Source organism: Gordionus sp. m RMFG-2023, chromosome 2 (genome assembly GCF_954871325.1).
Source record: "Gordionus sp. m RMFG-2023 chromosome 2, tfGorSpeb1-WG-v2, whole genome shotgun sequence".
NCBI lineage: Eukaryota > Metazoa > Nematomorpha > Gordioida > Chordodea > Parachordodidae > Gordionus > Gordionus sp. m RMFG-2023.
The window spans coordinates 48,057,638-48,080,405 of record NC_088776.1 but is presented as its reverse complement, the minus strand read 5'-3'; the positions used below and the strand labels follow the sequence as shown (position 1 = coordinate 48,080,405).

The 22,768-nt window shown below is 29.0% G+C and overlaps 3 protein-coding genes and 3 non-coding genes across 6 annotated transcripts; 3 read left to right on the top strand and 3 right to left on the bottom strand.

The window, feature by feature from the left end:
- Nucleotides 1–8,106: 8,106 nt before the first annotated feature.
- Nucleotides 8,107–8,271, bottom strand: LOC135925598 (U1 spliceosomal RNA). The gene has a single exon (XR_010571683.1). It is a non-coding gene; the product is annotated as a U1 spliceosomal RNA (small nuclear RNA).
- A 1,633-nt stretch (nucleotides 8,272–9,904) lies between these two features.
- LOC135925597 (U1 spliceosomal RNA) lies at nucleotides 9,905–10,069 on the bottom strand. The gene has a single exon (XR_010571682.1). It is a non-coding gene; the product is annotated as a U1 spliceosomal RNA (small nuclear RNA).
- A 2,270-nt stretch (nucleotides 10,070–12,339) lies between these two features.
- On the bottom strand, nucleotides 12,340–12,504 carry LOC135925596 (U1 spliceosomal RNA). Its single transcript, XR_010571681.1, has one exon. It is a non-coding gene; the product is annotated as a U1 spliceosomal RNA (small nuclear RNA).
- A 1,205-nt stretch (nucleotides 12,505–13,709) lies between these two features.
- On the top strand, nucleotides 13,710–14,105 carry LOC135924402 (uncharacterized). Its single transcript, XM_065459459.1, has one exon. It carries the CDS (start codon nucleotides 13,710–13,712, stop codon nucleotides 14,103–14,105), a length of 396 nt encoding a protein of 131 aa, XP_065315531.1.
- A 107-nt stretch (nucleotides 14,106–14,212) lies between these two features.
- LOC135924401 (uncharacterized) lies at nucleotides 14,213–14,812 on the top strand. The gene has a single exon (XM_065459458.1). The coding sequence runs from the start codon at nucleotides 14,213–14,215 to the stop codon at nucleotides 14,810–14,812; it is 600 nt and encodes a 199-aa protein (XP_065315530.1).
- A 2-nt stretch (nucleotides 14,813–14,814) lies between these two features.
- LOC135924400 (uncharacterized) lies at nucleotides 14,815–15,183 on the top strand. The gene has a single exon (XM_065459457.1). It carries the CDS (start codon nucleotides 14,815–14,817, stop codon nucleotides 15,181–15,183), a length of 369 nt encoding a protein of 122 aa, XP_065315529.1.
- The last annotated feature ends 7,585 nt before the right edge of the window (nucleotides 15,184–22,768 follow it).

The following is a 22,768-nucleotide window of genomic DNA, read 5'->3' as shown; positions in this document are numbered from 1 at the left end:
AGAAAACTGATAATTATGAATTCCTTTTCCTCAGAATAGTTCTTTCTCAACTTTCTGAACAGGAAATACAAAATTAAACTCATATAGGTAATTTTATTTATTTTGGGGAAAAAAGTAAGGTAATAAAATTGATTTAAGATTTAGAATATATTTATTTGTACATTAACATAAATAATATTTTCATATTATTTATTAATAAATATCTTCCTTATTAATCTAATGAAGTAGCAGATAATAAAGTTAAAGGGTATGAAAAATGCAAATGTTATAAATGATTATGATGAAGCTTTTATATATCAAATATTTTAAACAAAAAAACCTATAATTTTTAATTCTTGATTTAACTATATTAAACCCTTATATATATATTAAACATTAAATATATAATTACAAAAAAAATAAAGCTTAAGAAATATTTTTTTTAGGAACAGATTATTTTTCATGATTTTAGAGAAATGCCGAAGTCCATGATGCGAATTAGAGGTCTACAATGGATGGGTTTCAACCCAAAGCCCGCCTGCCCATTGTTTAAAATTTTTAACCAGTTTGCCTGTCCGTGCATGTCTTTTTTAGTTCACCTGCTTGCCCATATACCTAAAAAATTTGTTTAACACGCCCTTCGCCCAATATTCAAAATTATTATATGGCTGGTTTCATTTTATTTTAATGAATTTTTAACTACTTATAAAATATGCAATATTATGAAATTAAAGGATTTTTAATAAATATGTTCTGCTCATTTCTCCCGAAAAATATTTAAACCCCCACCCAGGGCCCGCTTATTGTTTTAAATATATTTTCCCGCCGGAGTCCGACCAATGTTTAAAACTTTCAGTGGCTAAACCAACTCCGAGTTGTCACAACCAAAGAGACACTTCTCACTCAAGATCCCCCTTAGCCGCGAGACAAACCTTTAACCCAACTTCCAAGCCAATGATCCGGGAGCCTGAATTTAAAAAAATAATAAAGAATTTTAGTTTATTTTTTCCTTGGACCAGGGGGGGGGAGTAGACCTTAATTTCCTGTACTAAATATTAAATATAACTTTCACATGTAAATATAAGATAATTGATCTGTGTTGCATAATTTATAGGTTGGTTTGAGAAGAGCTCTGATGTATGGTCTGGTCCTAGAAATTAAAAACTAAGTAAAATAAATTCGAATAAATAAGAGTAACAAATTTTTATGTGTTTTTTGGTAGAGTGTGAAAAGCCTGAAGTGTGAAGGTGGATTATGAATAGAAAACTGTATAAATATAAGCAAAAATCAATTTTTAATGAAATAACTTGATTACATTCTAATAAAACTGAGAATATTAAGCACAGACCCTAACCATTTAATAAAATACAAAATTTCATTTAAAAAAAAGTGACGCGTTTTAGAGTTATAAAGATTTCAGAACGTAACACTTTTTTTGAGCCACTCGGTATATAAAGAAAAAAAATATAGATAGAACGGAAATTGAATGCGGAAGAGTCTATCAAAAGAATGTAATATTGCATAAAAAATCTATAATATAAAACATCTTTTTAAATTTTAATATATATATATATTTATTTATAAATAGAATAAGTTTAACTTTTCAAAAAATAATTTTGGAAAGAATTTATATAGGTTAAAATGCCAATACTAGAGGGGGGCTGAAACTTCTGCAAAAATAGGTTATTTGTAATATGATTGTAACTATAGCTATATCATAGAAACTAAAAATCGCCCATATAACTCTTTAGGTTTAACCGCATATTTTTTTGGTAATATCAAACAGATGCTTGTTTCCAGTTTCAGTATCCTCATGAGAAAATATAAAAACTAGGCATATTCAAAAACGAACACAAATTGAATAGTACATTATTAGTAGTCGATTCGTTGAATCAGAGATTTTCTATTCATTTGGTACAAATAATAAAATTCGAATAATTATTGTTTTTAGAAATATTATAAAATTATTCATACGAAAATATATTGACATAATTTAAAAATTTTTTTTTTATTTTATATCTAATTTTAAACATAAAAAAATGATTTAAATAATCTTATGATACCGCATATTGATTTAATTTATAATGCCTTGCCAATTTCTTTCTTCTTTATGATAGGCTATTTTTTGGCAGAAAAATATAGTTTGCAACTAAGAAAAGCCTTGTTCAAGCAGCGATATATATATATTATTATGTCAATCACATTTGCTATAGACTGATAATAAAAAATAATTAAATTTTATTAAAAAAATATTAATAATCATTACAAAAAATTTAACATTCAAATTAAATTATTCGAATAACATGACTTAAATATAAAACAAAATTCCTGATAATTTGTTGAATAAACGTTATCCAAAGATATTTGAATTATTCATATTATTTGAAATTTTAATATTCATATTTGTTGTGTTTGGCAAAATTTTCTTTCGATGTCCTCCCATTTTTTTGTTAGTAGTTATCCCTTTTGTTTTTGTATATCATTTGTTCTTTACATTCTTATTTTCCCCCACGTTATTAATTTATATAACACGATATTAATTTATATAAAACATTGTTATTTTTCTCATGACCAAAAGCCACTTGAAACTGGTCCAAGCCAGATTAATTATTTCGAGAACATGCTGTCGACCCTTTTGGTATATATATATATATATATCGTTAATGATATGAAATTTATTTTGATTTTCTTTTTTATTTTTTCATCGAATTTTTTTTACTGAAAAAATTTTTAACATCTTAAATTATATTAATTGTTTGATTCAAAAAAAGAACTCTTTAATTTAGATATCGCTTTTTTTATATCTCAAAATACCCCAAATATCGTGTATCGGCCTCGTGCCGTCCTTCTAGAATAAATATAAATGAAAGCCGCACAAACTACGGTGTGGTGAATGCCGTTCCTTATTTTTTAAATTAATGTAGGTTTAAAATCCGCTCTAATCCTGCGGTGCGAAGCAATCTTCTCCTTCTTTTTCAATTTAATTTAGGATCAAAATCCACCTTAATTCTAAGATACGGAGCAATCCGTTGCTTCATTGTATTTTAAATTAGGATGAAATTCGGACTTAACTGCGGGACGGTTGCCGTCACGGTTCCTGTGACTTAGGTCGCCTATAGAGAATGATGGATGATTTTTTACTCTTTTTGACAGATTATAGTACGATGATCAAAATCTCATCAAAATTGGGCCGTCCAGCCCCCTTCCCGAAATTTCCGGATCATGGAACTCATACGATACCTCCCACACCCCAATGTTCGATCTGCCTAAGGTCGCGGTTCCGTATATTTCAATATTCGTCATTTAACAATATATTTTTTAAATAGGCCTAGTGGCAACTATCTGATTTTTAACTTCCTACAAATTTATGCCCACCTAAAGATATATTCACCCCCAACCTCCCCCTCCCCTCCCGAAAAACTGGTTATTTCGTAAATTTACGGAAAAGGAGCTCCATGTTTAAAATTATTATCTCGAGCAACAAATAATATATTATAAATAAATATTCAGAGTTTTACAAAAAATGTTATATGGAAAATCAATGGTGTGGTGACTCTTTAAAATGAATTTTAATGAATGAATTATCGGTCTAGATAAGTCGTATATGCCATTAGATAAATATCATACAACACAACAATAACAAATTATTTTTTTTATAATAATAATAGCATCTTCAATAAGATGCTATTGAAAATATTCTCCAATAAATATTCCATTTTTGAGCCAGAAAAACAAAGTTATTATCACAATAAAAAAAATGTAATCATGTCACAATAGAAAATATATAAGAGGTTTGTTCAAATTGTTACCGTTTAAAATATCGATAATATATTTATTGTATTGTTTAAGAGTAAATTGATAGAGATTCCGAGAGAATTTACAGAGATTATTAGAAGTGTAACGGTGAATTATGTTGAAGAATTTAAATCTAAAATTTTGTATAAATTATAAAAAATGTCCACTTACTAGTATTTTTAATTACAATTAACTATATAATTCAACACAAAATTTTACGACTTTATTAATACTTTCAATTACAATTAACTAAATAATTCAACACAAAATTTTACGACTTTATTAAAATGAATTCCAAAAAAAAACTACACAAAATTATAAAAAACTAATAATGAATATTTTATAAAAGTTTTCTTTTTTATATAATTTCTAAATATTATAAGAATGAATATTCAAAATTTAAAACAAATCGGAGTTCATAATATAATAATTTAATCAAACAAATTAAATATTCAAATATAATCATATACATAAATATAATAAAATATAAAACTAAATATTAAATGACCATACAATAATAATCAAAATTCCAATAACATAACTATTCAAATATACGATTTAAAAATAATTATTTAACTATACAAAACAAGTAAAACCCTATTCAAATATATACAAATTACAAAAATAACTATTTAAATAAACAAAAATGAAAAAAAAAACAAGTAAATACAACACAAATATTTAGAGCTTTACTGGTATACTTATTAATTCCGGAACCAGTTTAGCGAACTACAAAAAAAGAAACCGAGAAAATAAAATAAAAACTGTTGTAGACATGTAAATTTTTGTTATAATGTTTTTAAGAGAAAGGAGATTAATTTTTGTAATATTCATATTTCAGAAACAAGATTGTACTTTATTTTAATTTAAAGATGAATTGGATGTTAAAATGAATGATTATAAATAATTGTTGGATAAAAAAAAGAGGATATTAAAGTTTGATATACAAAATTATTATAACATTTTTTTTCGCCTTGATTTTCTTAACTTTTTATTTTTCACAGATAATTTTCTGAATTTTTTAATCTTTATATTTCTTTTAATTTTTTTAAAATTTTTCTCTTATAATTTTTTACTTTTATTTGATAATTAGTATTTATCGTTAATGATTATGAATAAAACTTTAAAATCTTAAATTTTCCCCATTACAACAATGGTGCCGAAACATTATGTTCTATGGGCCTATTCAGTCTAATTAACTCTGAAAAGAAATTTTAAATAAAGGGGGAAGGGGATGTATGAAATGACCATCGACACTAAGACAAAGAATTGCAGGCAAATGGTCATAGTTCGAAAAGTATAGAATTAGTCGTTTTATTTACAAGATATCGTTATAGTTAAAAATAATTCGTCACAAGAGATCGTTATACGTACAAATGTTAGTTTTAACTAAAAGAAATTAGTTACAATTTTTATTAAAATATACATTTAACTGTTATAGTTGATAATATTTAGCAAAATATTAGGTTGTTGATAAACCAAAATCTTCATAAAGAGAAACGGATTTCATCATTAGAAAATTTATGCCTCAATCGAGCTCAATTAGAGATCGGATTTTTATTTTGGATCAAAAGATACAAAAAATCATAATCGTTTAAGAGATCTTAAGACAAAGTCGATATCTTGGCAAGCGCAAACTGTCGTAGAAGACATAGAAATCAAAAAAATCGATACGATTACAAGAATTAGATGAAAAGAGCTAATCAATTACAAGAGAACGTTGGAAACAAGCGACTAGGTAGAGATGCAATCGTTAATCGTTGACAAATTATTGCCAATTGTTTATCAAAACTGTAGAATAGGATAATAAAGTCGACGAGAGACAAGAATTCGTGGAAACAATCGTTAATCGCAGACAAATTATCGTCAATGGTTTACCGTCAAACAGTTCTTAGAAGTGAAGAATACTAGACAATGGACAACCATCGTTAGAACTTAGAAGAGATTAAAGATTTAGCAGAAAAGATTTAGTGGATATATAAGATCAGTAAAGTCGAAATCGAAAGAAAGTTAGTCATTCGCTGAATGGTGAGTCTAATCTAAGTGGTATGATGTTGTAGACATGTAAATTTTTGTTATAATGTTTTCAATAGAAAGGAGATTAATTTTTGTAATATTCATATTTCAGAAACGAGATTGTACTTTATTAATTTAAAGATGAATTGGATGTTCAAATTAATGATTATAAAATTTGAATAATTGTTGATAAAATAAAAGAGGATATAAAAGTTTGATATACAAAATTATTATAACTTTTTTTATTTTTCGCCTTAATTTTCTTAACCTTTTATTTTTTCGTATTTTTCTTTTTATTTTTTGTTAATTTTTCCTTTTATGTTATATTATTGATTAATTTATAGAGTAATTAATAAAGGAATTAGTATTTTATTTTATTTCTTCTATTTTATTTTTAGGCCCCAAAGTCTCAAATACAGCACAAACAATGATATCACGCTTTAAGCTGAGACAAGATTTTGAAACCACTAATTCTGAAACCTACCACATCATATGTATTGCTAAATCATTATATTTTATTGTTTTAATCGGCTTAGTAGATGAATTAAAGGGAAACAAAGTTAATGAGAAAAAAATTATCAACATCATGCCAGGATGAAGAAGATAGAAGTTCTAAATATCTGGGTCTCGTTAATATTTATTTTCATTAAATTTTTAAATTAATTTCACCAAACACAAAAAATTAATAGAATTGAATCAAATAAAAACCCCGGTATTTAACCCTAAAATCAGTCAAACTTATGGAAACAGTGCGTATATAATATTTTATAGTGCCACAAAACGTTTGGATACATCAAAATTCATTGAGCCCTGACAAATTGGAAGCTAAAATGAAGTTACTGATTAAATAAATATGTCGTATTGGGTTATGGAATACAGGAAGGGATTCGGAATGTTAATATATATCATTTGCTCAAAACGTTAAATTTATATAAAAACATCTGATTTGACAAGAAATATATTTCAGTTTGTATAGAGTACCCATACTGTGTTTTAGACAATTTTTAATTTAAATAAATTTATCATATAAAAATGCACAAGATTTAATGGCATATAATTTGAACTGAAAGTCATAATAGGTAATAATTATATATCCTGGAATACATTTGCCGTTAAAGATTTTAATCCATTTGCATCGATTGTGGCCTGCCCATCGAATCGAAATCCCACTATCCCTTGAACTGACAACCCCGCCATAAATACATCAACAACATTCACCTAGCTGCCCATAAATAAGATAATACCCCATCCACCCTCGAACCAATGGACCTTTCAAAATCCCTCATTCCATGGATTAAAGGTCTCTCGCTGACTTGACTATACTTGTGTCGATTTTGCGGCAAAGTCCAACCTCTAATTTTCTGTCATCATAAAAACAGAAATCCTTAAAAAACAATATGCAGGCCTTACCAACAGTGTTCATACATATACCTTAGGCATGTTCGGTTCGGAAGTGAGGTCCTCAATTTCATTAAAACCATAGGGAAAAAATGAGACAGATCTCTGGGGACACTAATAAAGGATTTTACCATCGTAAGCAGATTTCCGGTCCAATTTTTTAAGAGTTCACTCTTCTCTAGGGTGATATTTACCTTTTTTAATATATTTTTTTAGTTCCTTTTAATTTTTTTTTTTTATAAAATATATATAATTTTTAATATATTCTTATTCGTTTTTTTTAAATATAATTTTAATTAAATATTGTTCGTTGTATTTAATTTTTTAACATTTTTTTAAAGTTATTTATGATGAATTAATTTTTTTTCTCTTCTTTTTAGCTTTCAATCTCCTTCAATATCTCTCTCCACTTTATTACTCGTGCTATCTCTTTTTATCTAATTTATATTTTTTCTGATATCCCACCGGAGGATGAATTAATAAAATATTAAATTAATTATTATTTATAATAAAGAGATTCCGAAAAACTCTTAGTTTTTTAATCCAAATGCGGAGTTAAATAATTATTTTCACAATTTTAAATTAATCGAAAGCTAGGGTTTTCATATATTTCCACAATTAGTTTCTAATTAAAATTGCAGTTTATGTTAAAATATGACATTAAATTTAAAGATAGCTCAGTTTTATAATCAATTGAATGATTTTATACAATACAAGTGAAATTTATTTAGAAATTAAAGTGGAATCTTTTTTAGTTAAAAGTCGCTAGCAGAGTTTAAAATTGCTCAAAAATATACAGAGATTTTGCTATCGGATTTTTGAATTCTGTTAGAATTTTGTGATTCTTATGCATAAAAAATTTTTAAATTGTAAACACATTCAAAGAAATAATTAGCTAAATTGTTTACAATATTTTGTGGTGAACCGCGCGTACGCGGTTCACTCAAACCCATAAATTACGCGCTTGGAATACTCACATTTGGAGTATCCATAGCTATCAGCAAGGCCTATAGTGCAATGGCCAAGCCTCAAACTAGAGGAACCGCCTTCTTGATCACGGTGTCCTCTGCGCCAAGTAAGTAATAATGAAATGTTTTATGTAATGATATATAAGCAGATATTAAAAATAAAAGTATAGTCGGTTTAAAAGTGCGTATATAATATTTTATAGTGCCACAAAACGTTTGGATACATCAAAATTCATTGAGCCCTGACAAATTGGAAGCTAAAATGAAGTTACTGATTAAATAAATATGTCGTATTGGGTTATGGAATACAGGAAGGGATTCGGAATGTTAATATATATCATTTGCTCAAAACGTTAAATTTATATAAAAACATCTGATTTGACAAGAAATATATTTCAGTTTGTATAGAGTACCCATACTGTGTTTTAGACAATTTTTAATTTAAATAAATTTATCATATAAAAATGCACAAGATTTAATGGCATATAATTTGAACTGAAAGTCATAATAGGTAATAATTATATATCCTGGAATACATTTGCCGTTAAAGATTTTAATCCATTTGCATCGATTGTGGCCTGCCCATCGAATCGAAATCCCACTATCCCTTGAACTGACAACCCCGCCATAAATACATCAACAACATTCACCTAGCTGCCCATAAATAAGATAATACCCCATCCACCCTCGAACCAATGGACCTTTCAAAATCCCTCATTCCATGGATTAAAGGTCTCTCGCTGACTTGACTATACTTGTGTCGATTTTGCGGCAAAGTCCAACCTCTAATTTTCTGTCATCATAAAAACAGAAATCCTTAAAAAACAATATGCAGGCCTTACCAACAGTGTTCATACATATACCTTAGGCATGTTCGGTTCGGAAGTGAGGTCCTCAATTTCATTAAAACCATAGGGAAAAAATGAGACAGATCTCTGGGGACACTAATAAAGGATTTTACCATCGTAAGCAGATTTCCGGTCCAATTTTTTAAGAGTTCACTCTTCTCTAGGGTGATATTTACCTTTTTTAATATATTTTTTTAGTTCCTTTTAATTTTTTTTTTTTATAAAATATATATAATTTTTAATATATTCTTATTCGTTTTTTTTAAATATAATTTTAATTAAATATTGTTCGTTGTATTTAATTTTTTAACATTTTTTTAAAGTTATTTATGATGAATTAATTTTTTTTCTCTTCTTTTTAGCTTTCAATCTCCTTCAATATCTCTCTCCACTTTATTACTCGTGCTATCTCTTTTTATCTAATTTATATTTTTTCTGATATCCCACCGGAGGATGAATTAATAAAATATTAAATTAATTATTATTTATAATAAAGAGATTCCGAAAAACTCTTAGTTTTTTAATCCAAATGCGGAGTTAAATAATTATTTTCACAATTTTAAATTAATCGAAAGCTAGGGTTTTCATATATTTCCACAATTAGTTTCTAATTAAAATTGCAGTTTATGTTAAAATATGACATTAAATTTAAAGATAGCTCAGTTTTATAATCAATTGAATGATTTTATACAATACAAGTGAAATTTATTTAGAAATTAAAGTGGAATCTTTTTTAGTTAAAAGTCGCTAGCAGAGTTTAAAATTGCTCAAAAATATACAGAGATTTTGCTATCGGATTTTTGAATTCTGTTAGAATTTTGTGATTCTTATGCATAAAAAATTTTTAAATTGTAAACACATTCAAAGAAATAATTAGCTAAATTGTTTACAATATTTTGTGGTGAACCGCGCGTACGCGGTTCACTCAAACCCATAAATTACGCGCTTGGAATACTCACATTTGGAGTATCCATAGCTATCAGCAAGGCCTATAGTGCAATGGCCAAGCCTCAAACTAGAGGAACCGCCTTCTTGATCACGGTGTCCTCTGCGCCAAGTAAGTAATAATGAAATGTTTTATGTAATGATATATAAGCAGATATTAAAAATAAAAGTATAGTCGGTTTAAATTAAATAGAATAATATAGCAGTCTTTTAATGTTATACAATTCAGAATGATCTTAAATCATATAATATATTTATTATTAAACCAAATAAATGATAGTATTAATAATAAAATTAAAAAATATTTAATATATAAATATAGGAATTTTAACATAATTAAATTTAACACCGCTAGGTGGCGCATATTCACTATTAATATATAAGAATAAAATGATTTATTATCAAATTATTTATAAATATTGTATTAAGATAATTTATTATATATGATAATAATTAATTTCCATTTCTTACATATTATCATGAAAATCAAAATTTGTAATATAAGAATGCTTGAAATATATTTAAAATATTATTGTGAATTTAAGTGAATCGAATTAACAAAATTCTCTACCACATTATTTATAACCATTATTAGATTTATGACTTTTCTTTAAATAATATTGAAATTTGTATAATTTTTTAAAAAAATGATAAAACACTAAAATATTAAAACAACTATATAAAAATATATAAAATTAATAATAAAAATATATATTAATAGTATCGAAGGCTCTAAAAAGAGCTTATAATAATGAAAATGTACCTAAAAAGCAAAAATATTATATAAGAGATTTTATATCATTTTATGTGCATTTCTTTTATTAATCTCTAAAAATAAATATGGCATATTTTAACTTAAAATATTTATATATCAGTGTTATAACTTCAATTTAAAAAAAAATAATTTCAAGACCTATAAAAATTTGATGTGTAACACAATTGCAACTAAATGATTTTCACACACCACAGATCAGATGACATATCATTAAGCAGGCAATATCAGATATTATGAAATTGGATGAAATGAAACCCTGACAATATTGGATTAAAAATCCAGGATGCATCCAACCAAATAATACAAACCTGACACTTGAATGCATTTAAAAATTACTGTAATGTAAAGTGAAAATCTTTCAAATTAACAAAATTACCTTTTACAACATATGTATTAACTATTTTTTAAGATAATTAATTGAAAGACATAAAATTTCTTCCAAAATAATATTTTTCATTTTCTTTTAATTAATCTAGTGTCAAATGTTTTATATAATAACTATATATTCAATTTAGTTTAATAAATAAAAAGATTTTATATTATTTTATGTACTCTTTTGAATTACTTAAAATATAACTATTATGGCATATTAATTTGAAAATTTTTAAAATATGATATACTAACATTATCAAAATAATTTGTATATAGAATTATATCCAAAAAATAAGCATTGTATATAGAATTATATCCAAATAATAAGCATTGTATATAGAATTATATCCAAATAATAAGCATTGTATATAGAATTATATCCAAATAATAAGCATTGTATATAGAATTATATCCAAATAATAAGCATTGTATATATTATTATTTTAGCACATATTAAAATATTATTAAACAAATAAGTAGAGATTGTAAAGTTGACAAAACCCAGTATTGTTTATAAAGATTCAGGCTGAATGGCAATAATTATTATACACAAGACTAATTATATCAGCCTATTAAGTAACTGAAAGATAATTTTTAATTTGATGTTTTGTTTATTATTGTAATACTTAAAATTTGATGTTTTGAATATCAATGTAATACTTAGAATTTGTTAAGTAACTGAAAGATAATAATTCTTAATTTGTGTTTATCATTGTAATATTTAAAATTTGATGTTTTGATTATCATTGTAAAACTTAGTATATGATGTAATAATTAGAATTTGATGTTTTGATTATCCTTGTAAAACTTAGTATATGATGTTTTGAATATCATTGTAATAATTAGAATTTGATGTTTTGAATATCATTGCAATATTTAGAATTTGATGTTTTGAATATCATTGTAATACTTAGAATTTGATTGTGAATATCATTGTATAGAATTTGATATTGTGAATATCATTGTATAGAATTTGATATTGTGAATATCATTGTATAGAATTTGATGTTTTTAATATCATTGTAATACTTAGAATTTGATATTGTGAATATCATTGTATAGAATTTGATATTGTGAATATCATTGTATAGAATTTGATATTGTGAATATCATTGTATAGAATTTGATGTTTTTAATAGCATTACAATACTTATTAGATGTATATTTATTTACAATTGCTAACAAATGAAAATGCTTAACATATGAAATATTCCGAAAAAGATTCTAAATTGTTTACTTTATAAAGGGATTTGCGCGTACGCAAATCCCAACTACCAGAAATTATGCGCTCGAATTACCCACATTTGGGGTAATCGTAGCCTTCAACTCGACCAATAGTGCAATGGCAAAGCCTCCAACTAAGGGAACCGCCTTCATGATCACGGTTACCCTCGCGCCAGGTAAGTACTGAATGTTAATAGCATATAGTGATATATGCCAACAAATTACTTCATGAATATAGGTGTCTATCAAGAAATAATCTATTTTCCCAAAAGTATTTGATTTAAAATATTAATTAGATAAAATATAAATATTTACTTTTAATTTATAAGTGTAATTAATATAAATTTATTGCTTATTAAATTTTTTATAAACAAATATTTTTTACTTATTTATTAATAATTTACTAAGGATCTATCCTCTAGGTGGCGCAAATTTTATCTATGATAATTTTTTATTTTATTCATTAATTTATGTTGTAGTACATTTTCCAAGAAAAAAACATTATATTATTTATATTTAAACAACTTTTATGTGATAAGAAAATAAAATTATAACAAAAAATATAAATTTAAAAAAATATAATAAAAATTGTGATTTACTAATTTTTTTACTATTATTATAACTTACCTTGATATAAATTGTCGATATAACGAAATTATAACAAATGAATGAAAGTTAATACAGTTTGATTAATTTTATAAAAAATTAAGAATTGAATAAATAGACAGCCACAAATTAAATATATTTAAAATTATTAGCTAATTATGTTTAGCTTGAAAAGTTGTAAGCAAGTATTATAATTTAGTGGAAATAAAATTTTAGTTCAACTAATGAAGGTAAAGTGTTAGCAATAAAACTAAGTTTTTATGTGAACGTTTATTAAAAGTTTGATCACTGAATGTGATTGGTTGGTGCAAGGGAAAGTCTGAAAATTTATATTTGGGCCAGGCTGGGAAAACAATTGATGAATTTGTATGATCCTACCTTCAGCCTCATCGTGGCGGGGGAGTGGCAACGTTTTTGGCGGCTAATGGAGGTCTAAAAGGTTCCCTGTGATCTGGGTCTAGACTAGGATCACCGTCTCCTCGACTGGGTGTAAAAACCATTTAAAGAGGTTGATCTTGCTACAAAATTTCCCTATGGTTACAACGGCATATAGATGTGTGCTGCATACAGGAGACTATATGGAAAGGAAATGGGACCAGAATGATTGGCAAGACTAGCGAAAAATATAAATTCTTTTGGCAAGGAAGTAATGATGGTAAGGCGTTGGGGTATTGGTTGCGGAGAAATTGGTAGACAAAGTAGTCGAAGTGAGAAGGCTAGATATCCAGATAATGGTTTTCAAAATTATTTTTGTTTGAAAGCTATACAATATTATTTCGGCATATGTTCCTCAGGTTGGAAGAAATGAAGAAAGATATATTTTGGGACAGTCTATTGGGGGTGACATCGAGTCTGGCATATGAAGAAGGGATTATCCTGGCTGGTGATCTGAATGGACATGTGGGAGCGAATAGTGAGGGTTATGAAGGAGTACATGGAGGGTTCAGTTACGGCATGAGAAATTTGGAAGGAGAGAGGATTTTAGATTTTAGTGATGCTATGGATATGATTGTCTGTAATACAAAGTTTAAGAAAGAATCCGAAAAGCTGGTGACTATAAGTCGGGTAGTACTAAAAGTGCAATGGATTACTTGTTATTTAGGAGATGTGTGTGATCGATGTATAGTAAAAAATGTGAAAGTGATACCGGGAGAGGGATGTATAATTAGCATCGACTAGTTGTAGGAGATCTCACTCTTAAAGGTACCAGGGTCACTAAAAGAAAGTTTGTGCCAAGGCTGAGGATTTAGAAATTGAAGGAGGAGAGTGCTAGACGTCAATTCAATATGACATTGGCGATTAGGGAGGTGGAGGTGGCACAAGCATCTGGGGTAAATGACAAGTGGGATGCCATAAAGAAAGCCTGGGTGATGACAACTGAGGAGGTATGTGGATGGTCAAAAGGGCCGCCTAGACATAAGGAGACTTGGTGGTGGAACCCGGAGGTATCAAAAACTGTGGATGAGAAACGGAGGTGTTTCAAAGTATGGTATAATAGCAAAGAAAATAGTGATAACGATATTTACAAGATGGCTAAAAGAAATGCTAAGAAATTAATAGCGAAGGCTCAAGAAGAAAAAAGACACGAGTTTGCTAAAGAAATGGAATGCGCTGATGGAATTGGAAATATGGTTGGAATGGCAAAGCTGATGTCAAAAAATAGGCAGGATGTGCTAGGTTTAAAGTGTTTGAAAAATATGGAAGGAAAAATAGTGATTGATAGTAGTGGTATTAAGAACACCTGGAAGATTTACATGAAAGGACTTTTGAATGAAGAAAATGAATGGGATAATAATGTTAGTTGTGCAAAGGTAGAAGGTCCAGGGTGTAAATTTGGCAAGGATGAGATAAAGAGAGCAGTGAAAAAGGGAAGGCATCGGGATTAACGATGGTGGTATCAGAGATGTTTAAAGGTTCTGATGATTTAGGGATTGAATGGTTAATGAATTTAGCCAATCAATATGTCACAGAAGGAACTATTACCGAGGACTGGCGAAGATGTATAATTATCCCAGTATATAAAATGAAAGGTTATCCTTTAGATTGCGGGTCTTACAGAGTTATTAAACTCTTGGAACATGCAATGAAAGTATTTGAGAGAGTGTTAGAGAAGCGGATAAGGGAACAAATTAAAATTGATGAAATGCAGTTTAGTTTTACATCGGGAAAAGGCACGACAGATGCAATTTTTGTGGTGAGACAAATGCAGGAGAAGTATCTTGCGAAGCAAAAAAAAACTCTGTTATGCGTTTGTTGATTTGGAGAAAGCATTCGATAGGGTGCCGGAGATTACTAGATGGGCCTTGAAAAAATCAGGTGTGGAGGAATGGTTGGTTATCACAGTGATGGCAATGTAGAGCATAAACAGCAGTACGGACGGATTATGGTGATAGTGACAGCTTTGAGGTGAAGGTAGGACATCATCAAGGATCCGTGCTGAGCCCATAATTATTTATCTTAGTAATGGATATGCTGGCTAAAGAAATACGTGAAGGACTTCCCTGGGAGGTATATGCAGATGACCTTGTATAATGGCAAACAGTGAGGAAGAATTGAGGTATAAAATTAGTAAATGGAAGATGACTATGGAAGCAAAGGGCCTGAAAATGAATGCATCAAAGACAAAGGTGATGATTGGTGGGGAAAATCTAAAGATGGAGGAATCCGCTAAGTGGCCTCGTGGTGTATGTGGGAAAGAAGTTGCTAGAAATTCTATCCAATGCACCAGATGCCAGAAATGGGTACATAATAGATGTAGCGGGAAAAAAGGAAGTTTGATGTTAGGAAAAATGACCTTAATTTGTAGAACATGCATGAAAGGGTTACATAATAATGATAACCTAGAAAATGGTGGTCTGGATATTGGCAATGGGTTAACCCTAGATAAAGTGGATAAGTTTTGTTATTTAGGTGATATGCTAAACGCAGATGGTGGTGTAGATTCTGCCGTCGTTGCAAGGACCAGACTAGCTTGGAAGAAGTTCAGAGAGATGTCCTCTATTCTTACAAATAAAAAAATCTCTCTGAAGTTAAAGGGGAAAGTTTACGTAAGCTGTGTGAGAAGTTGTTTAGTTTATGGCGGCGAAACATGGTCAATGAAAGCGACTCACAAAGCCAAATTAGAAAGAACAGAGATGAGGATGATTAGATGGATGTGTGGGGTATCTCTGCGAGAGAGAAAAACTAGCAAGGAATTGCAAGCAAGATTGGGTATAGAAATGATTGGAATGGTAATGCGACGAAATAGACTAAGATGGTTTGGGCATGGGGAACGTATGACAAAAGATGACTGGGTAAAGAGATGCATAATAATGGAAGTAGGAGGATCATGACCTAGAGGAAGATCCAAGATGACGTTAACAAATGTGATAGCGGTGGATATGAGAAGCATGAATCTTACAAATATTGATGCTCAGGACTAGTGTTGTTAAACGGCTCGGAGCCGATTTTAAAAAACGGCTAATTCACTATTTCATTCAGAATAATATAACTCAAGCCTGACGATTTTGTTTGTAGAAGGAACAAAGGCTTGAACATCTATTAGCAAAATCTCAAGGCTTAGGCTATATTTTTAAGACCAATATTGAGTTAGCCGTTTTGAAAAATCGGCTCAAAATGAGCCGTTTAACAACACTGATCAGGACCGTCGAAAATGGAAAAGAAAAATCAGAGGGAAAACTTGCCTACCCGAGTAATCCTGGAAATCATCATAAAACGGAGAAGAAGAAAGTACAGTATTTTTAATTTAACCACCCTCAATATTTTAAAGTTGTTTATTTTGGTATTCAATTATATATATTTTTGATTAGGCCTTGTATAACAAACCTGGACTGGGCCAAACACCTTAACAAAAAATTGGAAATGGGTTAGTCTAAGCATAAATTTGACATAGCTGAGCTGGGCAAAAGTTAAATTCCAACCATGCCGGTGTAGCGTGTGAAAATGATCTGTGAGATTTCGAAATCTCACACTTTCAAGATCCCACGGATGGGTTGTGAGATTTTGATTTAAATGGCCCCCAATGTTTTGGAAGCGATAAATTAAAAGTAAAAGTTTTCATGACAAGTAATTAAAATTACTAATATTATAATCTAGTGACAATAATTATATACACCCTAACTGTCTAATTATAATCTTTGATTGCTTTGCAAGATATATTTGTTTCATTTCAACAGTTCATTTGTATTTTTAGATTAAATTATCAAATAAATAAACACTTTTAAGCAATAAAGTAAAGGATTTATATAATTTCTATTTATAATATATATATAAATTAAATTGCATATAATTTACATAAAACATAATTAAAAATAATATAATTTATAAATTTATAATTATATAATTAAAAATAAAATTCTATAATTGAGTCCCCAAAAAGTAACCATAATTGTGTCTAAAAATTTCTATTTGAATTTTTGTCGAATAAAAAGGAATTCTCTTGGTTCATTTGTGAAAAGTTTGGTTTACGTCTAGGTTGCGATATAGTACAGCCTCATCCTGCATCAAATGCAAATCACCCGCTGATTCAAAGGGTAGATATGGCTTAAATTGCATTTTTAGTCAAGGGCGACATCAACGCCACAGCTGTAAACCATATAATAAATAGAAGCTTAACAGCTTCACACATTCCAAACAATCTTGAACCATCAAATTTATCTCAAGTAGATGGTTTAAGACCTGATGGTATGACAACCATACCTTGGGCCCTCCGCAAATCACTCATATGGGGATACACGTGTGTCTCATCATTCCCTTCAAACATAAATTTCAATTTAATAACACAGGCTGAAATAAAAGATAAACAAATACAAAAATTTAAAAAACTTCATATTCACTCCAGTAGCGACTTCTACTAACGGGCATTTTTCGCCTTCAACATTTTTGTTTTTAAAAAATCTTGGTAATAAAATACGACTTTTCACAAATGAACCAAGAGAATTCCTTTTTATTCGACAAAAAAATATATAAATTTTTAGACACAATTATTGTTCCTTTTTGGGGACTTAATTATATAATTTTATTTTTAATTATATAATTTATAAATTGCATATAATTGAATAGTCGATTATTTATAATTATATACAAATAAACTTGAATTTTAGAATTATGTAGCGTGATCTTATTGGTTATATGTTACACTACCTACCTTCAAAATCTTGGTTCAGATCTCCATATATACCTTTTTTTTAAATTGAAAATCTGATTGTTTTGTTCTTTTTATTTTTCACAAAATTCGGCATATCTTATAACCCGATGCTGCCTATCTAGTCTGTATTTTATATTTTTAGTCTGTATTTCATACCAAAGAGTGGGTGTGATATGGTTCAGATTACTTTTCCGCCAAATGGGTGGGAATTTTTCATAATGTCTTTAAGTAATCGGTCAATGCATCGCAAAGCGTGTTTAGTCATCATTGTGGCCTCATCAATAATAATCAATTTGCTATTTTTAATATCTAGAGCTAGCGAACTATGTAAATTCATATGGGATGTGTTACCTTGGCAATATATGAATATTATTTAATTTATTATTTGTAAAGGAAGTAAAAATATCCTTATTAATATTCAATTTACACAATATGAAATTTATATAATATAAAACAAATTTAAGTTTAAATAGGTCCAAAACCGAAGACTACAATCTCATAACTATCCAGATTTGACCTTTCCTCAGATTTCCTATATCAATATTAATTTATGATACCTCCCTTTTCCACCCTACCCTCTAAAAATCATTACCTATCCTTTAAATAATGCAAAGAAATGGTAAGATAAATTCTTAACTTAAATGACTTAATCATAATGCTTATTTTGTTTACCTAATATAATATTTTTTTAAAAAATCCATCTCTATATTATTTTATGCTTATATTTGAATAGGGTCAAATAAACTAATAAGCAAATAGACGAAGAACTTTATTAATATAACTATTTATCATATAGTGCACATTATAATGTATATATAGAATTTTATTTATAAACTAAAACTTTCATAAAAAAAATATATCAGCTGAATATAAATTATAATATGAATGAAATATATATATTTTTATAATAAAATTTATTTGATCCTAATAAGGAAATATTAAATAATGACTAGCTGGATGATAAATTATTGCAAAAATATATATTATGAGGAATATAAATTATAATATGTATGAAGTATTTATATTTTTATAATAAAAATTATTTGATCCCAATAAGGAAATATTAAATAATGACTAGATGGATGATAAATTATTGCAAAAATATATATTATGAGGAATATAAATTATAATATGAATGAAGTATTTATATTTTTATAATAAAAATTATTTGATCCCAATAAGGAAATATTAAATAATGACTAGATGGATGATAAATTATTGCAAAAATATATATTATGATGAATATAAATTTTAATATGAATGAAGTATTTATATTTTTATAATAATTATTTGATCCTAATAAGGAAATATTAAATAATGACTAGATGGATGATAAATTATTGCAAAAATATATATTATGAGGAATATAAATTATAATAATGAAGTATTTATATTTTTATAGTGCTGTATGTTATAAATAGTTTTATTATTTTCTTTGTATGAGTCATGAAATATTTTTTTTTGTTTGAAATTTTATTTTTAATATTTTTTTTTAGTTTCGCGCAGTCATCTTGAACGTCATTATATAAATATTTTTTTGTTTGAAATTTTATTTTTAATATTTTTTTTGTTTCGCGCAGTCATCTTGAACGTCATTATATAAATATTTTTAATATTTATTATGTAAAAAAAAAATAAATAATAATTTAATATTTATAAAAAATAATAATAATCTTATATAAACTAAAAAAAAAGTGGAAATTCATTATTATTATCAATTATATTTTTTTTTATTGTTTTAAAGAAAAATAAAACCAATTTATTCAAAAAAAAAAGGGGTAAAAAAATAAATAAATATACTGTTAAGTTAAACATTTCTGTACGGTGAAATTTTGAAATTGGTGCCGTGTTTATACAAAGCAACCTGGTTAGTGCGGTTGTCGTAATATCATATAGTGGTATTTGAGTCTTCGAGTGAAAAATATCATATAGTGGTATTTGAGTCTTGAAGTGAAGTGTACATCGTCTTCATCTACATCTACGGTAAAATATCATATAGTGGTATTTGAGTCTTCGAGTGGAAAATATCATATAGTGGTATTTGAGTCTTGAAGTGAAGTGTACATCGTCTTCATCTACATCTACGGTAAAATATCATATAGTGGTATTTGAGTCTTCGAGTGGAAAATATCATATAGTGGTATTTGAGTCTTGAAGTGAATTGTACATCGTCTTCATCTACATCTACGGTAAAATATCATATAGTGGTATTTGAGTCTTCGAGTGGAAAATATCATATAGTGGTATTTGAGTCTTGAAGTGAATTGTACATCGTCTTCATCTACATCTACGGTAAAATATCATATAGTGGTATTTGAGTCTTCGAGTGGAAAATATCATATAGTGGTATTTGAGTCTTGAAGTGAATTGTACATCGTCTTCATCTACATTTGCGGTAAAATATCATATAGTGGTATTTGAGTCTTCGAGTGAAAAATATCATATAGTGGTATTTGAGTCTTGAAGTGAAGTATACATCGTCTTCATCATCGACATCAGCTGTCCATTTATTTTTTTTTTCCTTTCTCTACTCTCTCAAAATAAAAAAAAAGTCTTATCGTACGGAAGTGCTGTCCGAATTTTACGAGTTATAAATCTGTTACACAAAATTTGTCCATTTATTTTTTTTTCCTTTCTCTGCTCTCTCAAAATAAAAAAAAAGTCTTATCGTACGGAAGTGCTGTCCGAATTTTACGAGTTGTAAATCTGTTACACAAAATTTGCCCAAATTTTTGTCGTATCTTTAGACTTATTAACTGTAGATGTACATGTGTATTATTGGGTTGTTTACACTATTAATAATATCATATCTATTAACATTACAAATAACAAAAATTTTTATTTTGAAATTAATTATAAATTTTTTATAAGGTCGAAATGAAAAGTTTAAAATTTGTAAAATACTGGGAAATACAATATAATATTTTTGGGGCATTGGTTATATTAGTAATATGGATGTGTAGCTTAATATGGGGAAGAAAGTTGAGAAGAAGTCGAAGTGTGAAAATAAAGGGGCAGACATTGACTATAGAAGGACATAATGGGGAAGAGGATGTTATGGGAAAGGTAACATGGTTCCCAGTGCAGGAGTTAATTAATGGGTGGACGGATAGCGAATTAGATAAATTAACCTATAGGCCTGAAAGGAGAGATTCATATACTAATCAGAGATTGGGGACATATAGGGGACCTAGAGAAAGTTCACAGGGAAGGAGAGGAGAAATGAGACCTAACTTTGATTCAAGAGTAAGGGGGAGAATGAATTGTTATAATTGCGGAAGACAGGGACATATGGTCAGAGATTGCCAAGAAACGAAATGTTTTGAATGTGGAAAATATGGACATATAGCCACGTTTTGTTCAGGAAGACGTGATAAGCTACGATGTGCAGGTTGTGGTCGATTTGGTCATAATAGGGAGGAATGCAATGTGGGTAATTTCAAAACTAGAGGCGGTTTTCCGCAGAGGGACATGGGGCAAAGTGCTCCAAATGTTAGAATTATAGAAAGTGAAAAAAATAAAGAGGTAGGAATACCATTTTTGGCTGTGAATAAAGAGCAGAATAGAATCTGTTTCCGTTGCCGGAAGGAAGGACATGGGGCGAGAGATTGCGAGTATTTGTGACTATATGATGGCAAAGAGCATGCCGCAAAGGTCGGGGGGCTTTGGGCGAAAGAGATGGAAAGATTAGATTATAGTGAGAAAGATTGGGTATCAAAGGGCATATATATGATACAAGAGGAAAGGATACATGATCCTTGCCCTAGAGTTTGGATAAATTTGAATGGAAATATGGTATCCATGTTATTTGATACCGGGGCAGCCATATCCGTGATGGGATATGAGAAATATCAGAGTATTTGGTCGGAAGGGATAATTAAACGGGAGGACATCAAGATCCGTCAGTTGGATGGATCAGAAGTCGCAGTGATGGGAAGGGTGGAGTTAAAGGTGGTATTAGAGAATAGAGTGGAGATTTTGGACTTATGGATAGTAGATCGAAAAGTAGAGTCAGTAGTGGGATGGGATTGGATCACCCGAATTGGTCCAGATTGTGGTTTTTGGGGGTATTCGCATGGTGTGGTGTATTTTTACCTGTTGCAAGATATGAAGAAAATAGAGATATGAATTTGTGGTATGGAGAGAGATTGCCAGGAATTGAAACCTTTTTGGAAGGGGAAAGGAGAAGAGAGGATAATAGGGTTGTTAGAGACTGTAGGGGAGGTTTTGGGGGGAACTATAGGGGAGATATTGGGGGAAATTTTAGGGGAGGTATTGGGGAGAATTATAGGGGAGGTATCGGGGGAATATAGGGGAGGTATTGGGGGAACTATAGGGGAGGTATCGGGGGAATTATAGGGGATTATAGGGGAGGTATCGGGGGGAACTATAGGGGAGGTATCGGGGGAAATTATAAGGGAGGTTTCGGGGGGAACTATAGGGGAGGTATTGGGGAGAATCTTAGGGGAGGTATTGGAGAAAATTTTAGGGGAGGTATTGGGGAGAATTATAGGGGAGGTATCGGGGGGAACTATAGGGGAGGTATCGGGGAGAATCTATAGGGGAGGTATCGGGGGAAATTATAAGGGAGGTTTTGGGGGGAACTATAGGGGAGGTATTGGGGAGAATCTTAGGGGAGGTATTGGAGAGAATTTTAGGGGAGGTATTGGGGAGAATTATAGGGGAGGTATCGGGG

What these genes read in the sequence shown, in the direction of transcription:
- LOC135924402 (XM_065459459.1), top strand. Translation starts at nt 13,710, where the DNA reads ATGTTCCTCAGGTTGGAAGAAATGAAGAAAGATATATTTTGGGACAGT.
- LOC135924401 (XM_065459458.1), top strand. Translation starts at nt 14,213, where the DNA reads ATGACATTGGCGATTAGGGAGGTGGAGGTGGCACAAGCATCTGGGGTA.
- LOC135924400 (XM_065459457.1), top strand. Translation starts at nt 14,815, where the DNA reads ATGGTGGTATCAGAGATGTTTAAAGGTTCTGATGATTTAGGGATTGAA.